Here is a 22,415-nt window from a genome sequence, read left to right as displayed (position 1 = left end):
GATATTACAATGCATTGTTGTAAAAGCACAATTGTGTACTGTAACTTCACAGCTTCAGTGACAAAGCAATTACTGTGATATTACAGTACATTACTGGGGAATTACAACCTTTTGCTGTACATCATTACAACAAGGCCCTGTACTTTTACAGTGTGTACTGTGAAAGTAATGCACAAGTTGACAGTAACTTACTGTGAATTTACTATGTATACTGTGGAAATCATGCAAAAAATGGCCAGTAATTTACTGTGAAAGTAATGAAGATGAAGTTTACATTTACATTAAGACACCAACACACAACTCTGAGGTAAAGTCAATGTTAGCCCAATGGCATATTTATTTACAAATAAAGGGTTATTCAACATAAATGCCAAGAAATTCAAGAATTCAAGAAATTCAACTTCCTAGTCCTAGTCAAACTTTTCAAAGCATCTTAAAATACAGAGAAACTGTGCAGAAACTTGCCATTCAACTACCCAGCTGTGTCACAATAACAGTAAGAGCATGGGAATGAGGCCTACATGGCAAGGTAAGAGAGGAAGGGAGAGAGCGATGAAGGGATGTCGTGAAGGGAAGAGAAGAGGGAAATGGCCTCTTCAGGTTCAGTGCTGAGTTTGGTTATGTCATGTGACTTACCAGGGAATATCTGAATACAAACTTTCACTGTAATAATACTGTTGAATGCTGTGAAATCCTTGCTTTTTGTTACTGTGTTGCTGTGATATTACAGACCTTGTTGTGATATAACAGGGGTGTTTTGACTGCAGGATTTTACTGTAAATGTGTCATCGTTACACATCTTTGATCTGATATGCATATAATCTAAATAAAATAAAACTTCAGTTCCTATCAAAAGGAAGAGTGTGGAACAAAACACACAGAACAGACTTTGGTCTTCAAAACCGCCTTATCAGCTGACTGCAAACAACCCTTCAGTGTTTTCTCTTTGTTTTGATTCTGTTCCACATTGAACTGCAGATTAACACTGAAGACACCAAACACATACACACACATACACACACACACACACACACACACACACACACACACACACACACAGATCCCAGTTTAGAGTCTGAGGCTGAATGACAGGGACTGTGTTCATGATTTTTATTGAGCTGAAAGAATCTCTTGATTACAAATATTTTCCAGCTTAGTGGAGGCTCCACAAGCCACAGGTGTGTGAGGGCGCCCTCTGCTGGTTCAGAGGAGAACTGCAAGAGTGTGAGAGAAAATAACTACTTTTTTTTTTTTTTTTTTTTTTTTTTTAAGTAAAATCTTGTTGAAGGTTCCAGCTCAGCTTGTTGGTGATCTAAGAACTCAGAGACGTAAAAGCAGAGTTGGTTTTGTTTTAACTCTCCGGAGGATTTCAAAAGATTCAGATGAATCTCTGAGGGATTTATTTATGTAACCTTTCAGTTTTTTAGCCAGAGGTGCAGATGAACAGCAGCGTCTCACAGTGGACTCCCTCAAACACACCAACAAATCCTACCTGACACTGAGGTAAACTTCACACAGTACACTAATGACTTAAAGGAACATTCCAACGTTTTGGACAAAGTCCCCTTTTTCTTTTCCCCGACTTCCCCAGACTGAGACCAGATGTTGGACAAAAGTGCAGTGGTTTTAGGAGAAGTCCGAACTCCTCAAACCAGGGGAAAAATAAACGGCCAGGTAGCAGAGAGGTGAGTACAACATCCCTGTATGTCTCATGATGTCATGTAACAACTGCCTTCATTAATCAGCATGTTACAGATATTTTATTAATCAGTCATTTTCAGACATTGTCTGCATTTGCAATAGGAGGACATTTCTTGGAAAGATCTCATTAAAGCATCAAATCTCAGGGGTTTTTTTCTTCATATTTTTGAGTTGTGGCCCCATTTTGCTTCCCTCTGGAGGGAATGTGGGAGGAGGGAGCAGCAGGAATTTGATCCTTTGGTTAGTCTCCTGCAGCCGACCAATCCTCAGGGACTGACGTCACAGCTGCTTTGCATAAAGGTCCAGCCCGATTGGGATGCAGGGAGACATTTTCTGTGGAAAATGCCGGCGGTGGCTCAACTGAGAGCAAACCATGAATGAGAAAGCAAAACATATGGAAGCCTACATATAGGGCACAGCTCCCCCTGGTGGTTGTGTTACTCTGGTAGCACATATACTAAAATTGGAACGATACAGAGAAGATTAGCATGGCCCCTGCGCAAGGATGACACGCAAATTCGTGAAGCGTTCCTCATTTTCCCCTTCAAATGCAGTCTCTTCTGTTAAAAAACAGCCGAGATGTGACTTTTTCAAGGTTCTCCAGGTGTTTGTGGCTCATTTCTGTGACAGCCATGTTCTCCCTCAGTCCATGATGCATTTTCTCCTCCAGGTTTCATGATGCATGAGTCAGTCTGAAAGCTATTTAGGACACAGTTTTATTTGAAGCAACACCCACTGCCACTTTGGCGCCCCCTGGTGGCTGGCTGCAGTGTAGGTCATAAACCTTACACCCCTCCATGTTATCAGATCATCTGATAACATCCATCCCATCTCCTGTCCCATCTGATTCAGATAGGACAGAGGGACAAACTAAAAAATCAAGGTGAAGAACTGAAACTGTCAAGATCCCACGGGGGGCGAAAGATTTTTAAGCCATTTTTTCAGCCAGATTTAGAAGGATATCTATATACCTATCTATCTGTCTGCCTGTCTGCCTGTCTGCCTGTGTGTGTGTCTTCCTGCCTGTCTGTATAGATAGATAGATAGATAGATAGACAGACAGACAGTAACGTGTGGTGGGGCTCTTGGCATGGCCAATGGTCGATTGAAGCAGCAAAACTCAAATTGCATAGCGCATGCAAATGAAATATCTATTATACAACAGGTAGATCCGACCGAGCAATCTGATTGGTCAATCAGACATTTAGAATGTGCTCAACTGAGCATGACAGCACAGCTAGCCGAGCTCAATTGAAAAATACCTCATCACTGAAAATATTACACCGCCTATATCTTATTGCCCGAGTCTGTGTGGTTTCCATGGCAACACGAAACGTTTCACTGAAACCCGCATCAAAAACCTTTGTCAACTTTGTTAGTCTGCATAATGGACCGCTTTGTTGTCAATTTTGATTTATTTGGCGACCTAGGTTTGGATAAACGGCTGAACGAGGAAGACAAGACAGAAGAGAAAAAGGAGAGATACGTGAGAGTGACGAGTGAAGAGCTGGATCAGCTGGAGACAGTGGCGTAGCTGGCTGGTTAATGCAGGGGGGGGCGGGACCTTGTAGTGGGCCTATCAGGAATAAGATGCTATACAGAGTGTTTTATTGTTAATATTTGGCCTATTATTATTATTATTATTATTATTATTATATTATCATTGTTATTATAATGTTGTTGTTGTTGTAAGGAGTCAAAGAAGCTTGTAGTGTTATTTCAACACCATGGCAGTGCCATGGATTTATCGGATGAGTGAACTGCTGATATTTTGCAAAACAACACTTTAGCCTTGGCCAACTGTAGTCTATTTCAGCACCATCGTTATTGCCATGGATTTTACAAATAATTTATGGTACTTTTTGATGGTTAAATCATAATACAGCCACATCAATTCACACAATCAAGCCAAGCCACATACGCCTAATCAATCCACACAAAACATAGGCCTAACGTACAAGCGACAACAGCCTATTTCAGCACCATGGTCAGCGCCATGGATTTACCAAATAATGTGATGGTTGAATGAATCATCATAAAGCCACGCAGCCTTCCACACAACCAAGACACACAGCCTAATCAATCCAAGCAGAGCAAAGTAGACCTAACTGCGAGCGACAGCGACAATACCAACACAAATTAAGGAAACACGGTGGTAGACAGATTTTGCTAGACAGATTTATGACAACTTTAAGCCAATGATATGAAACAAGTTACTCACCAATGGTGTCTTCAGCGTAGATTATTACTACTATCCTCCTCATCGCTACCACTAGCATCATCCTCAGCGATACGCATGCTGACGTTAGCAACATGCTGTGTCCCACAACTTTTGGTAAGGTTAGCGGGGCGAGCATCCAGCTGGCCAGGGGTCCGTTTCCCAAAGCAGGTTTAGTGAAAACTCTGAGTCTGTTAACCCTGAAATGAGGGAAACCCTGAGTTTTCCGTTTCACAAAGGGGGGTAAGTCAAAGCAGAGACAGAGGGGTAACTCTAGCCTGTTTCACAGAGGGAGGTAACTGAAGCTCTCGGTCAGTTACCGCAGTAACAGACTCCATGAAACTAACCTGGTCGGGACCAGGTTTTTCTCACGAAACCTCGAGTTTCTCTCTGTGTCCGTCCGCCCTCTTTCAGCCACACACGGTATTTAACTTCCTCATTCATTCAGTCAGCAGGCGAGTTTTGGCGTGGCATATTAGTTCTGCCGTCTGTTATTTAAAAAAAAAAAAAAAAAAAAAAAAAAACAGTCAGTAGGCCTTTATTAGAAGTCCATTAGTAGTTAGGTGGCGGCTTTTTTTTCCACGAACATGGCATGTCCTTTCGACAGCGATCCCGTGGATGAAGGTGCAGTGTTACTGCGCAGAGAATTAAATATTCGTCGGGAGATGGTTATAAGACCGCGCATGATTGAACAATGTTTTTATATTTCATCTTAAGCTGCTGCCAAGTGCGCTTCTCCCCCGCGGGATTGCACCTAAATGAAATAAATGAATAGGTTACCATTTAAGCAGTTTTCCCCTGTAATATTATTGTGATTGCACCGGACGACATTTAAACATAAGCATTGACCCGAGCAGCAGTGTTCTCCCACACCGTCTCCCTCTCCTTTGCCGCTGCAGCTGTGTTGCACTTTAAAAAATAATAATAATAATAAAAACTTGTTCAAACTCACTGTATGAATGAAACGCAGCTTAACTCCAGGTGAAACTACTCAGTTGATCAAACTAACTCAAATCAGCTGTTCTGGAACCGAAAAATCAGTTTCCTATCTCAGAGTAGATCAACTCAGAGTTCAGGCTAAGACTCGGAGTTTGTTGAAACTGCTTTGTGAAACGGACCCCAGATGTCGAAGCAGAGGGTTGAGTTGTGAAGCACACAAGGCCACTAGGTTCCTCTTCCTTTGTTTCTCCTTGATCTTTTGCCATCCCGACTTTTTCCCCATTTTAGCATTGAACGCAATCGGACGCTAGCGGGACCGTCAGCAAACTTCAGACTTCGATCAAATCAAAATGATGCATCATGTATGCAAGGAAGTAACGTTACAGTAGGCTAGGAATGACATTTGACAGCCAATCACCTCCCCCCTTACTAGTTTGAAGTTTGGTGTGGTAACGTAAGTTAATGTTGTCTTTTCACTTTTTGATTTTAAACAAAAAATGTAGCCTAAATTTAATTTATTTTTTTAATTTCAACTGTAATTTAATTTTATTAGCATATGGAAACAAATAGCCTACATAGGCTACAGAGAGGTTAGAATCGAGCGCTGCTGGTGACAGGGGGCCGGGTAGTCTCATGCAAGAATCGGCCCAGCCAGCCAGCCAGCGCGTTGACAGACTAGCGGCACGGGGGAGGGGGCCTGTTAAAGTGGTACTGCGACGTGCTGAATTGACAGATGACGGCCGATTGCTGCAACCACAGCAAATCTGTTTGCTTCACAAACAGATTGCAGCAGTGTGGTTGCAGCAATCGGCCGTCAAGAGCCCCCTTGTCAGGGGGCCTATCATGAGCTGGGGCCTGGGGCGCGCGGCCCCCCTGCCCCGCCTCCAGCTACGCTACAGGCTGGAGAGGTCAGGAAATGAAGCCGGTATGGCCCGGTCAACGTCTTGGGCCATCAAATGTCTACAAGACTACCTGACAAACACCGGGCAAACAGCTGATTTCTCACCTGTAAGGAAAGAAGAGCTGAACAAGATCCTCCGTGAATTTTATGGAGCTTTAATTTCTATAATAAAGAGAATGAAATGCTTCGGAAGATTCAGCACCACGGACAGCACATGCTGAGGCAGATTCAGCACCATGGACAGTACCCGCGGAGACGGAGGCGGATTCAGCACCACGGACAGTACCTGCTGAGGCGGAGGCAGATTCAGCACCATGGACAGTACCTGCTGAGGCGGAGGCAGATTCAGCACCATGGACAGTACCCGCAGAGGCGGAGGGGGATTGAGCACCATGGACAGTACCTGCAGAGGCAGATCCAGCACCACGGACAGTACCTGCTGAGGCGGAGGCGGATTCAGCACCACGGACAGTACCTGCTGAGGCGGAGGCGGATTCAGCACCACGGACAGTACCTGCTGAGGCGGATTCAGCACCACGGACGGTACCTGCTGAGGCGGAGGCGGATTCAGCACCATGGACAGTACCCCCAGAGGCGGATTCAGCACCACGGACGGTACCTGCTGAGGCGGAGGCGGATTCAGCACCACGGACAGTACCTGTCAGATTTCCCATGGAGATGTGCAGCTGTAACTTTGTTCTTGCAATTAATGCGTTAATGTCATCAGTTATTGATTAGCCTATTAATCATTATTCATTTGTTTATTCTCTATGGGTTGCCTAGGCCTTTGATTTAATTAATTTGTCAATTTGTTTGCATGTGTACATGGAAATGAACATTTAATAAATCAACACATCTGTGAAAACTGTCGTCTTTATTTCAGAGGTAAAGTGATAACAGCCTGAAAAGGTGATTAGCAAAAGCAAAATGTTCCCTGCCTCTTTAGGCCTCACTCACAGCTAAGCGGCCGGCATTGTTCTCACTAAAATAATTTATAAATTGTTTGGCATCCATATTCTTAATTAATTCACTCTGACCGATTTGTTTTTAAAGACTAACGTTAAGTTTCTCTCCCTCACTCGCTCCCTTGAACACGTTCTGACCAGGTGGATAGCGGAAGAAAACTGATCAGATTTATTTTCACGTGAAATCAAATTCTATACACTCACCGGAGGATTGGATGTTGGGTAGCAGACGAGTCCGACCGACCGGTGAGAAAGTTCTCATTCATTTTTCCTCTTTTTTATGAATTAACGGAACAGAGACGTCCGTTTTGACTTGGTTTTGGACATTTATTGTTTTTGTTTTTCTACACCGGACTCATCTGAGAGGAGTGGAAACGGACATGAATTCACTTTTTGTGTTTTTGGTTTTGGTTTGGGACGTGGCTTTCTTTCCTTGTGATGACACGCGGGTGACGGACTTATCATGTGTTAGAGTTTTTTTTTTTGTTTTTTTTTTTAATGAAAAATTTAAAAGCACGGTAAACGCAGTTCTATTTCTTCATTTATCACCCAGTATAGTACAAGTCAAGTCAAGGTAACTTTATTATTATCATTATTATTATTTTCTACAATGTTTTTATGTTGAATGAATGAATTACCGTTAAGGATCGCACTTTTAATTTCGTTGTACATTGTACAATGACAATAAAGACATTCTATTCTATTCTATTCTATCCCCAATGGGGCAATTTGTTGTGCAGCCAGCAGAGAGAGCACTCATTCCATACATACATAGACATAAAAAAAAAAAACTCACCAAAACAGTGGACATGATAAATACAACATTAAAAAAAATGATACAATGATACAATAAAACCAATGTAAAACAATGAACCAATGAATGAGGACCAAACATATCCAGTAATTTGTTCATAAGAGTTATCCCGTGTAATTTATTTATTTATTTATTGGTAATTATCCCTTTACATTTAGGTTGATTGTTACAAGCTAGAAACTGCTCTCTGCCCTCCATCATTAAGGATCACCAACAAGCTGAGCTGGGACCTCCAACAAGATTTAACTTAAAAAAAAAAAAAAAAAAAGTTTGTAGTTATTTCCTCTCACACTCTTGCAGTTCTCCTCTGAACCAGCAGAGGGAGGCCTCACACACCTGTGGCTGTGTGGAGCCTCCACTGAGAACACAGTCCTTGTCATTCAGCTTCAGACTCTAAACTGGTGTGTGTGTGTGTGTGTGTGTGTGTGTGTGTGTGTGTGTGTGTGTGTGTGTGCGTGCGTGCGTGCGTGCGTGCGTGCGTGCGTGCGTGCGTGCGTGCGTGCGTGCGTGCATGTGTGTTTGGTGTGTTCAGTGTTAATCTGCAGTTCAATGTGGAACAGAATCAAAACAAAGAGAAAACACTGAAGGAGAAGCTGTGGACAAACTTTACACTGGAAATGAATTAAACTGCACACACTGAGGGCACCTGAACGCACCACCAGGGCCGCTGCTTTTAAATCACGCGAATCAGAGGAGTGCCTCCATGCAACAGAAGACAGAGAGAGACAGAGAGACACACACACACACACACACACACACTCAGAGGCAGATCTCTGCTCTCATGTCTTCTCTCAGCTCTGCGTCCCTCCTGGCTCTGAGCTCCCTGATCTGTCACCTGGCTGCTTCCTTTGCAGGTGAGTGTGTGTGGACAGGTGTGTGTGTGTGTGTGTGTGTGTGTGTGTGAATGTGGTGGTGTTACAGATTGACTTTGTGGCTTATGTGAATGGTCCCCTGCTGGAGCTGCTGCTGCTCGCTCAGTCAGCTCTCTAGTTAAAGACCTTTCATGTCTCACAGGACATCCTGCTTAAAGGAAGGGTGCATGAATAAAATGATCAGCAGTTGTTGCTGAAAGCTGTGGGCTGCCTCTTGGTGGCTGCAGCTGTGTGCACCCGGTGAAACTCAGCCGCTGGTGTTTTTGCTGCTTTTTGGGAAGGTTTAGCAGGAGAGTTGAGTTCAGCTGCAGGTTTTACTGTACAGACTGTAGATATGATGGATGTTCTCTGCACTTACAAATGACTTGTGCTTATTTGTGAACGGGGCTGATGTCAAAACTAATGAGCCGATGGCTTCTGAGTGTTTGGGGATCCATTTGAAGGTTGAACTGACAAACACTGGAATCTTTTTGAAGATCTGTGTTGTTAATTTTTCTATTCTGGGTTTGTTTTTCCATCGTCCTTTAGTCATGAACCTGAACCTGAAAGCTCGACCTGGAGACAATGTCACCCTGATCTGTCAGGCTCCTGATGTCGACATCGCAGCAGCAGAGTGGAGCAGAACTGACATGAAGGAAGAAGAATATGTCTTCTTCTACCGAGACGGACACATTGACTCAGTCTACCAGCATCCATCTTTTAAGAACCGGGTGGAGCTGAAAGACAAAGAGATGAAGAACGGCGACCTGTCTGTGATTATGAAGAACGTGAAGAAGGAGGACAGTGGGACATACGAGTGTCGCTTTGTACCTGTTGGTGCCAAACGCAGGAAGAGATCCTTTATTAAAGCTCCTCCCATCAGCACCATCAGGCTGGAGGTTGTAGATCCAGGTGAGTTTAACTGGGACAGGATGACATCTGACCTGAGGTCTGTTTTATTTCATGTTGGAGGTGGATTCTGAACAGACACAGGACAGAAATATGAGAGCTTGACTTTATACTTTGATCATGGTTTCATAGCACTACAGTAGATAATGACTGATGTGAGCAGCAGGAATCATTTATTCTGTTTCCTTCCTTATTGTTAAATCTATATTTTTAAATGTATAAAGTGAGCTCCATTTTCCAAAAGGCCTTGTCCCAGCTGTTCCACAAGTGAAGCCCTTCACAGATGGACATGTTGTCTTGAACATGTGTCCTAACCCTTGTTGGTACCAAACATGTTCCCCTCAGTTCAGTCAGTGAGAGTCAGGAGAGAAAACTGACATGTTTCCAGACAAACTCCCACATGAGTCTGATGAGGAGGACATGCAGCCTTTTCCTCTGACCCTCATCTGTTTACTCACCAACCTGTCTTTGTCTCTGTCTCTGTCTTTGTCTTTGTTTTTTATTTTAATTTTGTTGTTTCAGATGCTTCAGATGGAGACAAAATGAGTAAAGACCTGGCTGTACTTCTTATACTGGCAGTGGTTTTTCCTGTTGTGGCTGTTGTGGTGTACAGAAAAGAAACGGGAAGTGCACAACTCAGACAGACGGACAGGGAGGTTGTTTGAGCTCCTCAGGGGGGTGTGGGTGGGGTTTGAGGGGAGTTTGTCTATCATCTACCTGGACAGGTGTGAGCTGAGCAGCTCACTGATACTTGAAGTTTGAAATCTGTCCTCACTCCCTCTCTTCTTCTGGCTTTACGTTCAACAGTGTTAAAGAACGAGGCAGATTCATCACGTGTGTGTATAACCTGTATTCACTGTGTTTGTACGTGCTTGTTAATAACTGAAGTCTGTAGTGATGGAGGCTGGGATTCTTCCTGTGTCTGACGTTGTTCTTGACTTTGCTGTTAATTCATTTATAATGTTTGTAATGTAATGTAACTTTGTAATTAATTGATTGATTGATTAATTGATTCTTTATGAGTCTTTTATCATTTATTCTGTAAAACACTCAGCAGTACGCTGTAATGCACATGCTGAACAGACCTCAGGGTTGTGGAAGAGAAAAACATTTCTCTCAGAAACTTGACTTGACTTGACTTGATCTGCTGATTGATGCTTCCTGAAATAAAAAAACAGTTCAGCATGAGGTGTGTGTGTGTGTGTGTGTGTGTGTGTGTGTTAAACAGTGTGAGCTCAAGCAGAGCTGGCTGGATCTTTCTTTTCTTTCTTTCTTTATTTCAAGTGTAGCCCCTTGAGATGCACTATCTCATTTTCGAGGGGGTCCTTACCAATAATGACAATCAGTACAAAGATAATAAAAAGTAAATACTACACAAAATATCAAACATATAAACACAGGGATACACACACTCACTTACCCACGCACATTCTAAACAATAGAAATAGATTATCCATATGCCGTAGGCTGTATTGTGCACTGAGAGGAATTAAAAGTTGTTTCAAATATGAAGGGCGATTGTAATAGATACATTTGAAAATAAATATTGACCAGTGGAGTTGCCCTTTGAACTTGGGGGTGAACCAGTTCAAGGACTCATACATTAGACAATCATGGGTTCTATAAGGACACCTGAGCACAAATCTACAAAGACTGTTATATAATACATTAAGAGGATGGAGATTTGTGTCAGAGGTGTTACCATAAATAATATCAGCATAGTCCAATATTGGGAATATTAATTGCGTTATAATTCTTTTATGGACTTCTTGTGAAAAATAGTCAACAGAACGATAAAGTGATTTTAGACAATCAGATATTTTCTTGGAAATTGAGTTGATATGAGGTTTAAAGGATAGCTGGGAATCAAGCCAGAGGCCTAGATATTTAAAGTCTTCAACTTTTGCAATTGTTGTTCCATCAAGGAAGATAATGAACCACTTTACTTAACAACAAAGAATCAGGTCGAGTGCAAAACAACATATTATATGATTTTTTTTCTTGTTCAAAAGAAGCTTATTTGAAGAAAACCATTTTTGAACCAGGTTGAAATCAGATTGGAAAGAGTGTTGAATTTGTGAAATATCAGCACTGAAGGAGTATATTACAGTGTCATCGGCATATAAATGAATTTGGAAGATCATTAATAAAGATCGTGAACAAAAGAGGGCCTAAGGATGAGCCTTGCGGAACACCTTTATCAATAATCTTGAAGTCTGATTGACTACCCTGAAAGGAGACGCACTGACTTCTATAACGAAGAAATTAGTTAAAAGATAATAAAGCGTTGGTAGAAAGACCGATTGCATACAATTTGTCTAAAAGAAGATAATGATCAACCATGTCAAATGCTTTTGTAAGGTCAATGAATATAGCACCTGTAGGCATATTGTTATCAAATGCTTACAGTATATCGTCTGTAAATTTTAAGAGTGGCAGTGGTGGTTGAGTAGTTGGGTCAAAAGCCTGATTGATGTTATAGTCAGTAAGATATGTGGATAGTTGATTAAAGATTAGTTTTTCAAATATTTTTGCTATGCTATTAATAATGGAGACTGGACTATAATTATTAGTGTCTGAGATGTCACCTCCTTTATGAATAGGGGTTACTCTAGCACTTTTCCATGATGAAGGTGTTTCACAGGATGCAAAAGATAAATTAAATAAGTCAGCCAGTGGAAATGACAAAACATGAGAGGCAAGTTTAAAGAACTTAATGTCCAGACCATCTGGACCAGCACTACATCCAGAGCTTAGACTATCAATAACCCTCTGAACATCTGTTGGAGAGATACTTTTGAAGCAAAAGGAGCTGCCACACCTATTGTGAGTTGAGGTAAGAGCAGAATTAGAAAAACCAGTAAGACTGCTGCCAATTGTAGAGAAGTGCTGGCTGAATGCCTCTGCAATTAAAAAAGGTTCGCTGACAATTTGATTGTTTAGTTTAACCCTTATAAGGTATTCGGGTCTGTGGGACCCGTTTTCAGTTTTTAGCTTAAGAAAAATGATACTAATAATTATTTTTTCAAACTAATATTTATTGGCCTTGGGTCATTTTCTGTGAGGAACATGAATCAGAAAAAAAATTTCAATTACCCCCCCTGCATACCCCCTCTACACATTTATATTACATACAGGGTCTTCGGGTCCACTGGACCCGGACCTAGTGAAAGTGTGTAAATCATAGATCCTGTGCACCCTCATGTTCCCTTCCTCATCTGTGTGTGTGTGTGTGTGTGTGTGTGTGTGTGTGTGTGTGTGTGTGTGTGTGTGTGTGTGTGTGCGTGTGTGTGTGTGTATTGTGTGGGAGAGAGAGAGAGAGCGAGTGCGGGAACAGGTGCACACTGTGGGTGTACCTGTTCCCGCACAAGGTTGCAACATTGTTAGAAAATTGGAGTACCCAACACTAACTGCACCCACATCCCCACACATTTCACCCTCTGTCTTGCGGGAACCAATCTCGGGAACCTGACGCTATAGATAGCTCTGTCAGTGTGGTGCCATACCACAACTGATCAAGATGGCAAAGCGATTTTCTGTTCAGACTGCCTTACAACTGATATTGGAAGAGAGAGAAGGTTCTGATGATGATGCAGAGGAAGAGGTTTCAGAATGTAAGGATCACAATTCTGAAAATTCTGAGTCTGACACTGAGTTTGAAGAGGAGGATGAGTATCAGCCAACTCAGAAGCGTAAAAGAGCCTCTGGACCAGCCCTTCAGCAAACCAGGACGATGTGAGCAGCCTGGACCAACCCACGAGCAACCAGGCCCAGGACCAGCCCAGGAGCAACCAGGCCCAGGACCAGCCCATGAGCAACCAGGCCCAGGACCAGCCCAGGAGCAACCAGGCCTAGGACCAGCCCATGAGCAACCAGGCCCAGGACCAGCCCATGAGCAACCAGGCCCAGGACCAGCCCATGAGAGGCCAGGATCAGCCCGTCAGCCGCCTCCCAAACGCAAGTGTACCTCAGGACCAGCAGGCCAGCAGCCAGCCCCAGGGCCAGTGGTGAGCAGCTTCAAAATGACAACATATGGATGTCAAGAAATGGCAGAATTGAATGGTCTTCGTTTTCAAGAAATGAACCGCCCTGCATTGCTGCCAATGTGACGAGTGTTAGTAAAGATCTTTATCTTCTCATTATTCTAGATTGTGGCCAGTAACAAAAAGAAGCGCTGTGAGGTGTGTGGACCCAAGATGGACAGAAAAATACAATATACATGCACCCAGTGCAAGAAGTACATTTGCAATGCACACACAGTGAAACTCTGCACCTATTGTATGGCATAGTCTGGTATGAAATGGCCGTGTTCAATTGGGCTAATGTGTTGTTCAGACAGATTTTATGTGTAAATGTTAGGTTACATTTCTAATGAAATTGAAATAAAACACTAGTTATGAAAAAAAAAACTCCCTTCATTTGTACATTTGCTGATTATTTTCTAGTTATGCCTGTTTTATGGTAGATTTTCTTATTTTGTTGCATTTTAATAAAAAAACGAGTGTTATTTCTATTCATAAATGTTATTTTACAAAGGTAAAGGGAAGAAATTTAACATATGTATTGTTTATATTACTTGCAATTGAGATGAAGTAAAGATCTGCTGAGTATTTGAACAAAAAATGGTTTGATTATGTTGAATTAAAAGCCCCAAAATGCAACGGGTCCACCAGACCCAGCAGGACTCCCTGTGTAACAAAAAAACGAATACCATATAAGGGTTAATATGTGTTGTAGGGCTTTTTATTGATTTATTGGTTATACTATTGATTCTCTTCCAAAATTTCTCTCAGAAAGCGTGATGGACTTACAGCAAGATCCTTTCCTAACCTTCAGCAAGATCCTTTCCTAACCTTCACCAGGATCCTCCCCTAACCTTCACTGAGATCCTTTCCTAACCTTCAGCGAGATCCTCTCCTAACCTTCACTGAGATCCTTTCCTAAGCTTCATCAAGATCGTCTCCTAAACTTCAGCGAGATCCTTTAGGTGATCCTTAAGATGATGGCTGAGGTCAGCAAACTGAAAGCAGTGTTTTCTGACTCAAAACGAACACGGTTCTTGTTTCAGATGGGACTGGATTGCGGGTCTCTGGAGTGAAGGTCCGTGTGATCGGTCCAATCACACGGCACGTCTGGCTCCAGGGTCCCGTCTGATTGGTTGAGACGGCCTGATGACAGGAACAGATGCTAACAGCCTCTGAGCCACTAGGAGGTGCAGCAGGGACCTGCTGACCCAAACCTGTGGGGGGTTTGGACTGATAGCAGTCAGGTGAGGTCACAGTCCAGTCAGGTGAGGTCACCACAGCAGCAGCTCGGCTACATTTAAAAAGCCCCTGTTTTGAAGCTTCATTTAAAAAGCCTCTGTTTTGAAGCTTCATTTAAAAAGCCTCTGTTTTGAAGCTTCGAAGCCTCGTTGCTCAGTCAGGAGGCGACTCGGTGACGGACACTGGAGTGTGTCGGGGCCGGCCTCCTAACCCTAACCCTTCATTTTGTTTCCCATGTCCTTGTCTCCAGGTGGATTTCTCCTCACACCGACCCGACTGCATGTGGTTCAGTCTCGTCTGTGTCAGCCCACAACAGCTTCAACAGAGCCACAAGGCAGGGGGCTTTTACTTTGGAAGAACACTTTGTATGTGCTGAGTTAAAGCTGATCAAAACCTTTGGAGGAATTAAATAAACTCTGGGGTTTGGGCTGAAACACTGAAGGGCTGGATGGTTATTTATGTTCTGAATAGCAGAAGTTTGAGCGGGGATGGCTCGCTGCTCTGTTTAAAGCACTTCCTGTTGAGGAGAAAACGCCTGATCAGCAATATCAAACTGAGCAGCCTGGACGCAGTGAATTCCCGGATTGCTTTTTATTTCAGGAAGCATCAGCAGATCAAAAATGTTTTTCTCTTCCACAACCCTGAGGTCTCTTCAGCATGTGCATTACAGCGTACTGCTGAGTGTTTTACAGAATAAATGACAAATGACTCTTAAAGAATCTGAGAAATTTTAATGACAAAGTGTTTCACATCATCAGTGAATTCACAGCAAAGTCAAGAGAAACGTCAGACACAGGAAGAATCCCAGCCTCCATCACTACAGACTTCTGTTATTAAAAAGCATGTACAAATACAGTGAATATAGATGGTCTCTCACACTCTCTCTCTCTCTCTCTCTCTCTCTCTCTCTCTCTCTCTCTCTCTCACTCACTCACTCACTCACTCACTCACTCACTCACTCACTCACTCACTCACTCACTCACACACACACACACACACACACACACACACACACACACACACACACACACACACACAGACCACAGTTTAGAGCAGTGGTCCCCAAACTACGGCCCGCGGGCCGGATACGGCCCGCCTCCACATTAGGCCCGGCCCCCTGAACAATACCAGAGACGCATTATGATTTTTTTTTTTTTTTTCAGTCTGGCCAAGCGATCGAGACTAATACACGCATAGAACATGATAAGCCTACTGGAACCTACAAAAGGATTATAAAGAAGGAACACAAGAACTTTGAGAGACTGCTCATATGAGTCATTTAAGCAGTGGCGGTTCTGCCTATGTTGCCGCTCTAGGCGATATTACTGGCTTGCGCCCTTTCATGTTACTACTCCAACCGGGGCAGCATCAGTCGGCATCAGGCGAGCCGGCACTGGCCGGCATTAAGCCACTCACCTGTCAGATCCGGCAGACCAGACCGGGTGGGCGCGGTACCGGCCGCGGCCGGCCCACCTGATGCCGACTGATGGTACTGATGGCATGTGCGGGTCAATACGGTAGTCTAGAAAACTGGTGATTTTTTTTTTCTCGTGTGCCCCCAAGTAGATTGCGCCCTGGGCGGTTGCCCACACTGCCCATAGCAAAAACCATCCCTGCATTTAAGTAAGAGATTCTGCTCTGACAACTAAGCTGAACTTTTACCTGTTAAGATTGTGCACGGCACAACAGAAAGTTAATGTTCCATGGACTTTTTTTCTGTGAAGAACCCAGAGAGGGTTATTTGGTTATTATTTATTTAATAAATAGTGTTATTATATATTTCCTGAGTTTATTTTTTCTGTGAAGAACCCAGAGAGGGTTATTTGATTTTTATTGATTTCATTAATAGTGTAATTTATTTCATTAACAGTGTTATTATTTATTTCCTGAGTTTTTTTTCTGTGAAGATCCCAGAAAGGGTTATTAATATTTGGTTATGTGTGGCTTTCTGGAAAACAATCAATGTTTACGTTTAGGCACCCCTGCGATCGTCACACTTTTTCTGTTACAAACTGACCCCGGCCCCCCATCAGAGAAGGGAAAAGTTATGTGGCCCTCACAGGAAAAAGTTTGGGGACCCCTGGTTTAGAGTCTGAGGCTGAATTACAGGGACTGTGTTCATGATTTTTATTGAGCTGAAAGAATCTCTTGATGAAAAATATTTTCCAGCTCAGTGGAGGCACCACACAGCCACAGGTGTGTGAGGTCGCCCTCTGCAGGTTCAGAGGAGAACTGCAAGAGTGTGAGAGAAAATAATTACAAACTTTTTTTTTTTTTTTTTTACAGTTTTTATTCAATTGCTTACACACATTTTCAAAGCTCTGTGTCCCCCCCCCCCCCCCCCCCCCCCCCCCACCCACTCAAGAGAGGTGTTCAGGTTAAGGGGCGAAACACCTGTGACCCTGAGATACCTGCTGATGATGCGGAAGGGTCACAAACTCAGAAAGACTTTGAGGTGAAATTTAACTGTGTTGATGGCAAAAAAAAAACTCAAAGGAGTTGAAAAAAATACAGAATACAATTTATAGGCCCCTTTTTTATAGGTGCATCCTGATTGATTGGTGATTGGTGATTTGTGGAAAGGGCAGTGATGCAGGTGCACTAGAGATTTCATAGAGATGCAGCTCATTTCTATCAGCTGTGAGTAGATGTTTTGCTTTTGACCTCCACAGTGAAGTCACTGTGGAGTCAGGGCCATGGAAATGACACATGTGAGAAGTGAAACATCGTGTGAATCCAATGAAAAGGGATGAAAACATTTGCAAAAGAAACCTTCTGCTGTGGTTTGGAGGTGAAGATGACAACAAAGTGGATCCCAGTTTCATTATACTGGAAAAAGTGATTGAAAAAAACTGTAATGTTGTACCGTACAGAGCACCAAGAGGGAAAGAGGACAGCAACATCAGTGCTTCTCCAGCAGGGGGCAGCACTATACTATTGTTTCCAAATGAGGCCTGAGACATTGAGCAATATACACTATATTACCAAAAGTATTCGCTCACCTGCCTTTACTCATACTATGAACTGAAGTGCCATCCCATTCCTAACCCATAGAGTTCAATATGATGTCGGTCCACCTTTTGCAGCTATTACAGCTTCAACTCTTCTGGGAAGACTGTCCACAAGGTTGAGGAGAGTGTTTATAGGAATTTTTGACCATTCTTCCAAAAGCGCATTGGTGAGATCACACACTGATGTTGGTCGAGAAGGCCTGGCTCTCAGTCTCCGCTCTAATTCATCCCAAAGGTGTTCTATCGGGTTCAGGTCAGGACTCTGTGCAGGCCAGTCAAGTTCATCCACACCAGACTCTGTCATCCATGTCTTTATGGACCTTGCTTTGTGCACTGGTGCACAGTCATGTTGGAAGAGGAAGGGGCCCGCTCCAAACTGTTCCCACAAGGTTGGGAGCATGGAATTGTCCAAAATGTTTTGGTATCCTGAAGCATTCAAAGTTCCTTTCACTGGAACTAAGGGGCCAAGCCCAGCTCCTGAAAAACAACCCCACACCATAATTCCTCCTCCACCAAATTTCACAGTCGGCACAATGCAGTCTGAAATGTACCGTTCTCCTGGCAACCTCCAAACCCAGACTCGTCCATCAGATTGCCAGATGGAAAAGCGTGATTCATCACTCCAGAGAACATGTCTCCACTGCTCTAGAGGCCAGTGGCGGCGTGCTTTACACCATTGCATCCGACGCTTTGCATTGCACTTGGTGATGTGTGGCTTGGCTGCAGCTGCTCGGCCATGGAAACCCATTCCATGAAGCTCTCTGCGTACTGTACTTGGGCTAATCTGAAGGTCACATGAAGTTTGTAGCTCTGTAGCAATTGACTGTGCAGAAAGTCGGCGACCTCTTTGCACTATGCGCTTCAGCATCCGCTGACCCCTCTCCGTCACTTTACGTGGCCTACCACTTCGTGGCTGAGTTGCTGTTGTTCCCAAACGCTTCCATTTTGTTATAATAGAGCTGACAGTTGACTGTGGAATATTTAGGAGCGAGGAAATTTCACGACTGGATTTGTTGCACAGGTGGCATCCTATGACAGTTCCACGCTGGAATTCACTGAGCTCCTGAGAGCGGCCCATTCTTTCACAAATGTCTTGTTTCACAGTCTGCATGCCTGAGTGCTTGATTTTATACACCTGTGGCCAGGCCAAGTGATTAGGACATCTGATTCTGATCATTTGAATGGGTGAGCGAATACTTTTGGTAATATAGTGTAGTTTTGTTTTGTTTGTTTGTTTTTTTCAATCACTTTTCCACACATCAGGCCTCTCATTAGACCAGCCAGCTCTCCAGTTCATATTAATGTAATGATAATCATGTTTCAAACACACAGACAAGCACCTGACTGTGGCTCCTCTGAGGCTTCAGGTGAGACATGTACCAGCAGGTTTGGCTTCATGTTTTTCCTCTTTGACATTCACTCCAGCCTGTTCACTGCGTGTGTTATAGAAAAAGACATTTATAATGATGAAGAATCAAACTCATTTGGAAACAGTCATGTATAAAATGTAGTAGTAGGTCACAGTATGCCTACTTGCCTACACAACACTGAGTCCTGACCAGGAGTCTAGAAAAACCTAAAAAAAAGTCCTCTCAGCACTGGTCTGTGGGCTGCAGTCAGAAGTCTGTGTAATGCAGTCAGACTCTTCTTCTGTGGACAGAGAAGCTGCAGGGTTTGGAAACAGTCATGTTATTCTCTATCTGGTCTCTGTACATAAATCAACAGGAAAAAAACACAAAGTCTGTCTTCCTTCTTTCTGTTAGTTCAGACATTCTTTTTGTTCATTTTGGGCAACATGTTGTGGTTCGTGTTGGGTTTTGTATTATCTCTGGTCCCTTACCGGTGAGGGGTAATGATGACATGTACAGTAGGTTGACCTCGTTGAACCCCTGGCTGGCCGTCACTGTGCTGAGCACGGTTTTGGCTTTGTGGATAACTGGCCTTCCTTCTGGGGCCGCCCTCACCTGCTGAAAGCAAACGGCCTTCATCCTGCTGGGGACGGCGCCGCTCTTTTGTCTGGAAATAAAGATTTGAGCTGTTCTGTTTGACACAAGGGACTCGGCAGGTGGCAGGTGATTAGAGAGACTACTGGGTGTAAAACTAGTGTGTGTGTGGAGTTGTCTAGTGTAGCTAGATGACTCCGGGGTGTTTCTCACAACATAGACTATCAGACTGCTGGCTTGGCTTATAACACTGAGAGAGTCTCCGTACCCCGCCGTCCCGCTTAGAGTTCCACTTCCCCAAATCTGTGAATAGCAGTAATCTATGAATCATCATCCATGCTGCTGCTGCTGCTGCTGCTGCTGCTGATGATGATGATGATGGTGATGATGATGATGATGATGATGATGATGTCTGTCAGTGAGGCTGCAGCTCCAGCTCTGTCCCTGCGTTCCAAATCGCATACTTATACTTTTTACTTTTAGTATGTACTGCAGCTGCCCTTACAAAGTATGTAGTTTAGTATGGAATATGCATGCATATGCATACGATTGGGACACAATACATACATCATCCCTGAAGTCCAACCCTCTCGCTCACTTCTGCCGCCGTCCGTAGCTCCACATTTGAATGTTGTTGTCAAAATGCCGGTGTTGTTTCATACTGCACTGTCGTCTGTCATATTTATTATCTTCTATCTTCCTGTCGCTGCTGCTGTCACTGAGCGAGTTTTGTGCGATATGTGTGTTTTGTTGTCATCCGTATGTGGGCGTGGCCTGTACACGCAGTGCGACGTAACGTCCGCTGCACAAAGGATTGTGGGTCAGAATGGCCAGAGCAGCATGCTGAAATCCATACTGCGAAATCTGACCTGATATAGTAAACATCCTGGTACTCTTGGCATACTGCATCTGACATACTATGTATTGGGACACACTAAATCTTTTTTTCCCTACTAAATAGTATGATAGTGTGAGTATTGGAACGCAGGGCTCGTTTACCTGAACTTCCAGCTGCAGCTTCTCTGCTTCATTCCTCTGGTTTGAACAGACTTTATTGACACCGTCTACCTGGACAGGTGTGAGCTGAGCAGCTCACTGATACTTGGAGTTTGAAATCTGTCCTCACTCCCTTTCTACCTCTGGGTTTAAGTTCAACAGTGTTAAAGAACGAGGCAGATTCATCACATGAGGTTTAGTGGCACCTTCAGCTTGTTAGTTTGTGTGTGTGTGTGTGTGTGTTGTTGTTGTTGTTGTTGTTTCACACAGAGACAGCTCAGCGTGTGTGTGTGTGTGTGTGTGTGTGTGTGTGTGTGTGTGCGTGTGTGTGTTCTTCACACTGCGGTGAACATGCTGGCTGGTCTGATGAAATGAAACACCTTTGTGATCAGTCACACTTCAGCTTCCTGTTTTCAGTGAAATGAGCTCACGACAGCTCAGTTTGTTCAGTCTAAAGCTGTTAAAGCTCAGAGCTGTTAGAGCAGGCAGACTGAAATCAGTCTGAATCAGGTTTCTGTGTGTGTGTGTGATATGCTCGAGTATGCATGCCCTGTGTGAGTGTGGCTAACTTCTTCTCAGGTGTGCCATACTGTGGCAGTTTGGTTTTTTAAGGGCTACTTTTGTGCTTTTGTGTGTTTATTTGGGGTGGCAGCCAGGGCTCTCTCCTGGCATTTAAGATTTTAAGTCAGTCAAGTCACTTGGCCGAAAAGTCACTTGCGCTGCTTATTCTCAACACGGACTGAACTGCAGGGGTGGGCAGACGAAGCCTTATGAGGCTTCAGGGCTTTGAAAAGAGAGAGCACAGCGACACCTGCTGGTCTGCAGAGAGTACAGCAGCCATTTAACCTGGAGACAGCTGCTGACACGCTGCTACAACACTGTGGACCTCATCCTCTCAGTCCAATATGTGTTCAGGTAGAGGGGTGGAGGTTTCAAGAAATGTGTTTTAGCAATTGGGAAAAACTGTAAATAAACAGATTAAGATATATAAAGATAATAAACCTGCAAGTACATTTTGTCCGTCTGCATCCTGTTAATAGTTTTGACAGATTGGTGGGTCTGTAGCTGGAGGATCGCTGTTAAACTTTAAATGCACATTTTCAGTTCTGATTATAATATTATTACTGCACTGTACAGAGCGCCCAGAGGCAAAGAGGACAGTAACATCAGTGTTTCTCCAGCAGGGGGCAGCACTTTACTTCATTATAGTTTCTAAATGAGGCCTGAGACATTCAGCAATATAGAAGCCATATTAGTGGTGAAAGTGTGTGTAAAGTTGTCTAAATGGTAATGGCTGCTGCCTCAGCTGTCCTATAGGGGACGAGTTTTGGTTGTCAACAATTTGGTCGCTTCGACACTGTGGCAGAAGAAGGAGGACAAGGACTAGTGGACATTCAATCAAAAATAATGTCCTTCAGACTCCAAACTGCCCGGAGGCTCCTCTACCAATATGGTTTGAGGTGGCAGGAAACGTCTGAGCAGCTTCTTCAAAAAACAAACCCTTTAGGATACAGTAAACAGCTGTTTCTGGTCAGACTGGGTGAGGTGGATCTCACAGGCCTCACATCTTTTTACATTTCTGTTCTGGAGGCGTGGCAGGGTTTAAGGTACATGAGAGACCATGATGCGTCACCTGGCAAATGGATTCTCGAGGAACCTTTGCTACACAACAACTACATTAAGTCACAGTTGCTGTCCTCTTCCAGTTCGCGTTTTGCTCTGCACAGAGCTGGATGTGTCAAAGTTGGACACTTGTTGGAGAATGCCAAGACTTCACTTGGTGCTTTATCACAGAAGATGGGTATTAAATCACCCAGGATTCTGGACAGACTGGTGAGGGAGGTCTGTTCATCCCTGTCAGAATCCCTGAGAGTTTATGCTGAAAACTGTGTTCAGGGTGAAC

The 22,415-nt window shown here is 43.6% G+C and overlaps 2 protein-coding genes and 1 non-coding gene across 5 annotated transcripts in view; 2 read left to right on the top strand and 1 right to left on the bottom strand.

The window, feature by feature from the left end:
• Positions 1–22,415, bottom strand: part of LOC115376998 (coxsackievirus and adenovirus receptor-like) — a 153,777-nt gene that overhangs the window by 33,158 nt on the left and 98,204 nt on the right. The gene's annotated exons all lie outside the window — the stretch shown is intronic.
• LOC115376686 (uncharacterized) overlaps positions 1–22,415 on the top strand; it is a 45,252-nt gene that overhangs the window by 10,637 nt on the left and 12,200 nt on the right. For 2 of the 3 annotated variants that reach the window (XM_030076439.1, XM_030076438.1), the window contains exon 2: positions 8,939–9,301. In XM_030076439.1, the coding sequence (XP_029932299.1) occupies positions 8,939–9,301 (363 nt within the window). The remainder of the gene's footprint in view (positions 1–8,938; positions 9,302–22,415) is intronic. The other variant, XM_030076440.1, reaches the window with a different exon arrangement.
• On the top strand, positions 2,136–2,241 carry LOC115377216 (U6 spliceosomal RNA). Its single transcript, XR_003929965.1, has one exon. It is a non-coding gene; the product is annotated as a U6 spliceosomal RNA (small nuclear RNA).

Source organism: Myripristis murdjan, chromosome 18, assembly GCF_902150065.1.
Source record: "Myripristis murdjan chromosome 18, fMyrMur1.1, whole genome shotgun sequence".
In the NCBI taxonomy this organism is placed as follows: domain Eukaryota; kingdom Metazoa; phylum Chordata; class Actinopteri; order Holocentriformes; family Holocentridae; genus Myripristis; species Myripristis murdjan.
The sequence above is the reverse complement of the archived record's forward strand: the minus strand, read 5'-3'. Positions and strand labels throughout refer to the sequence as shown.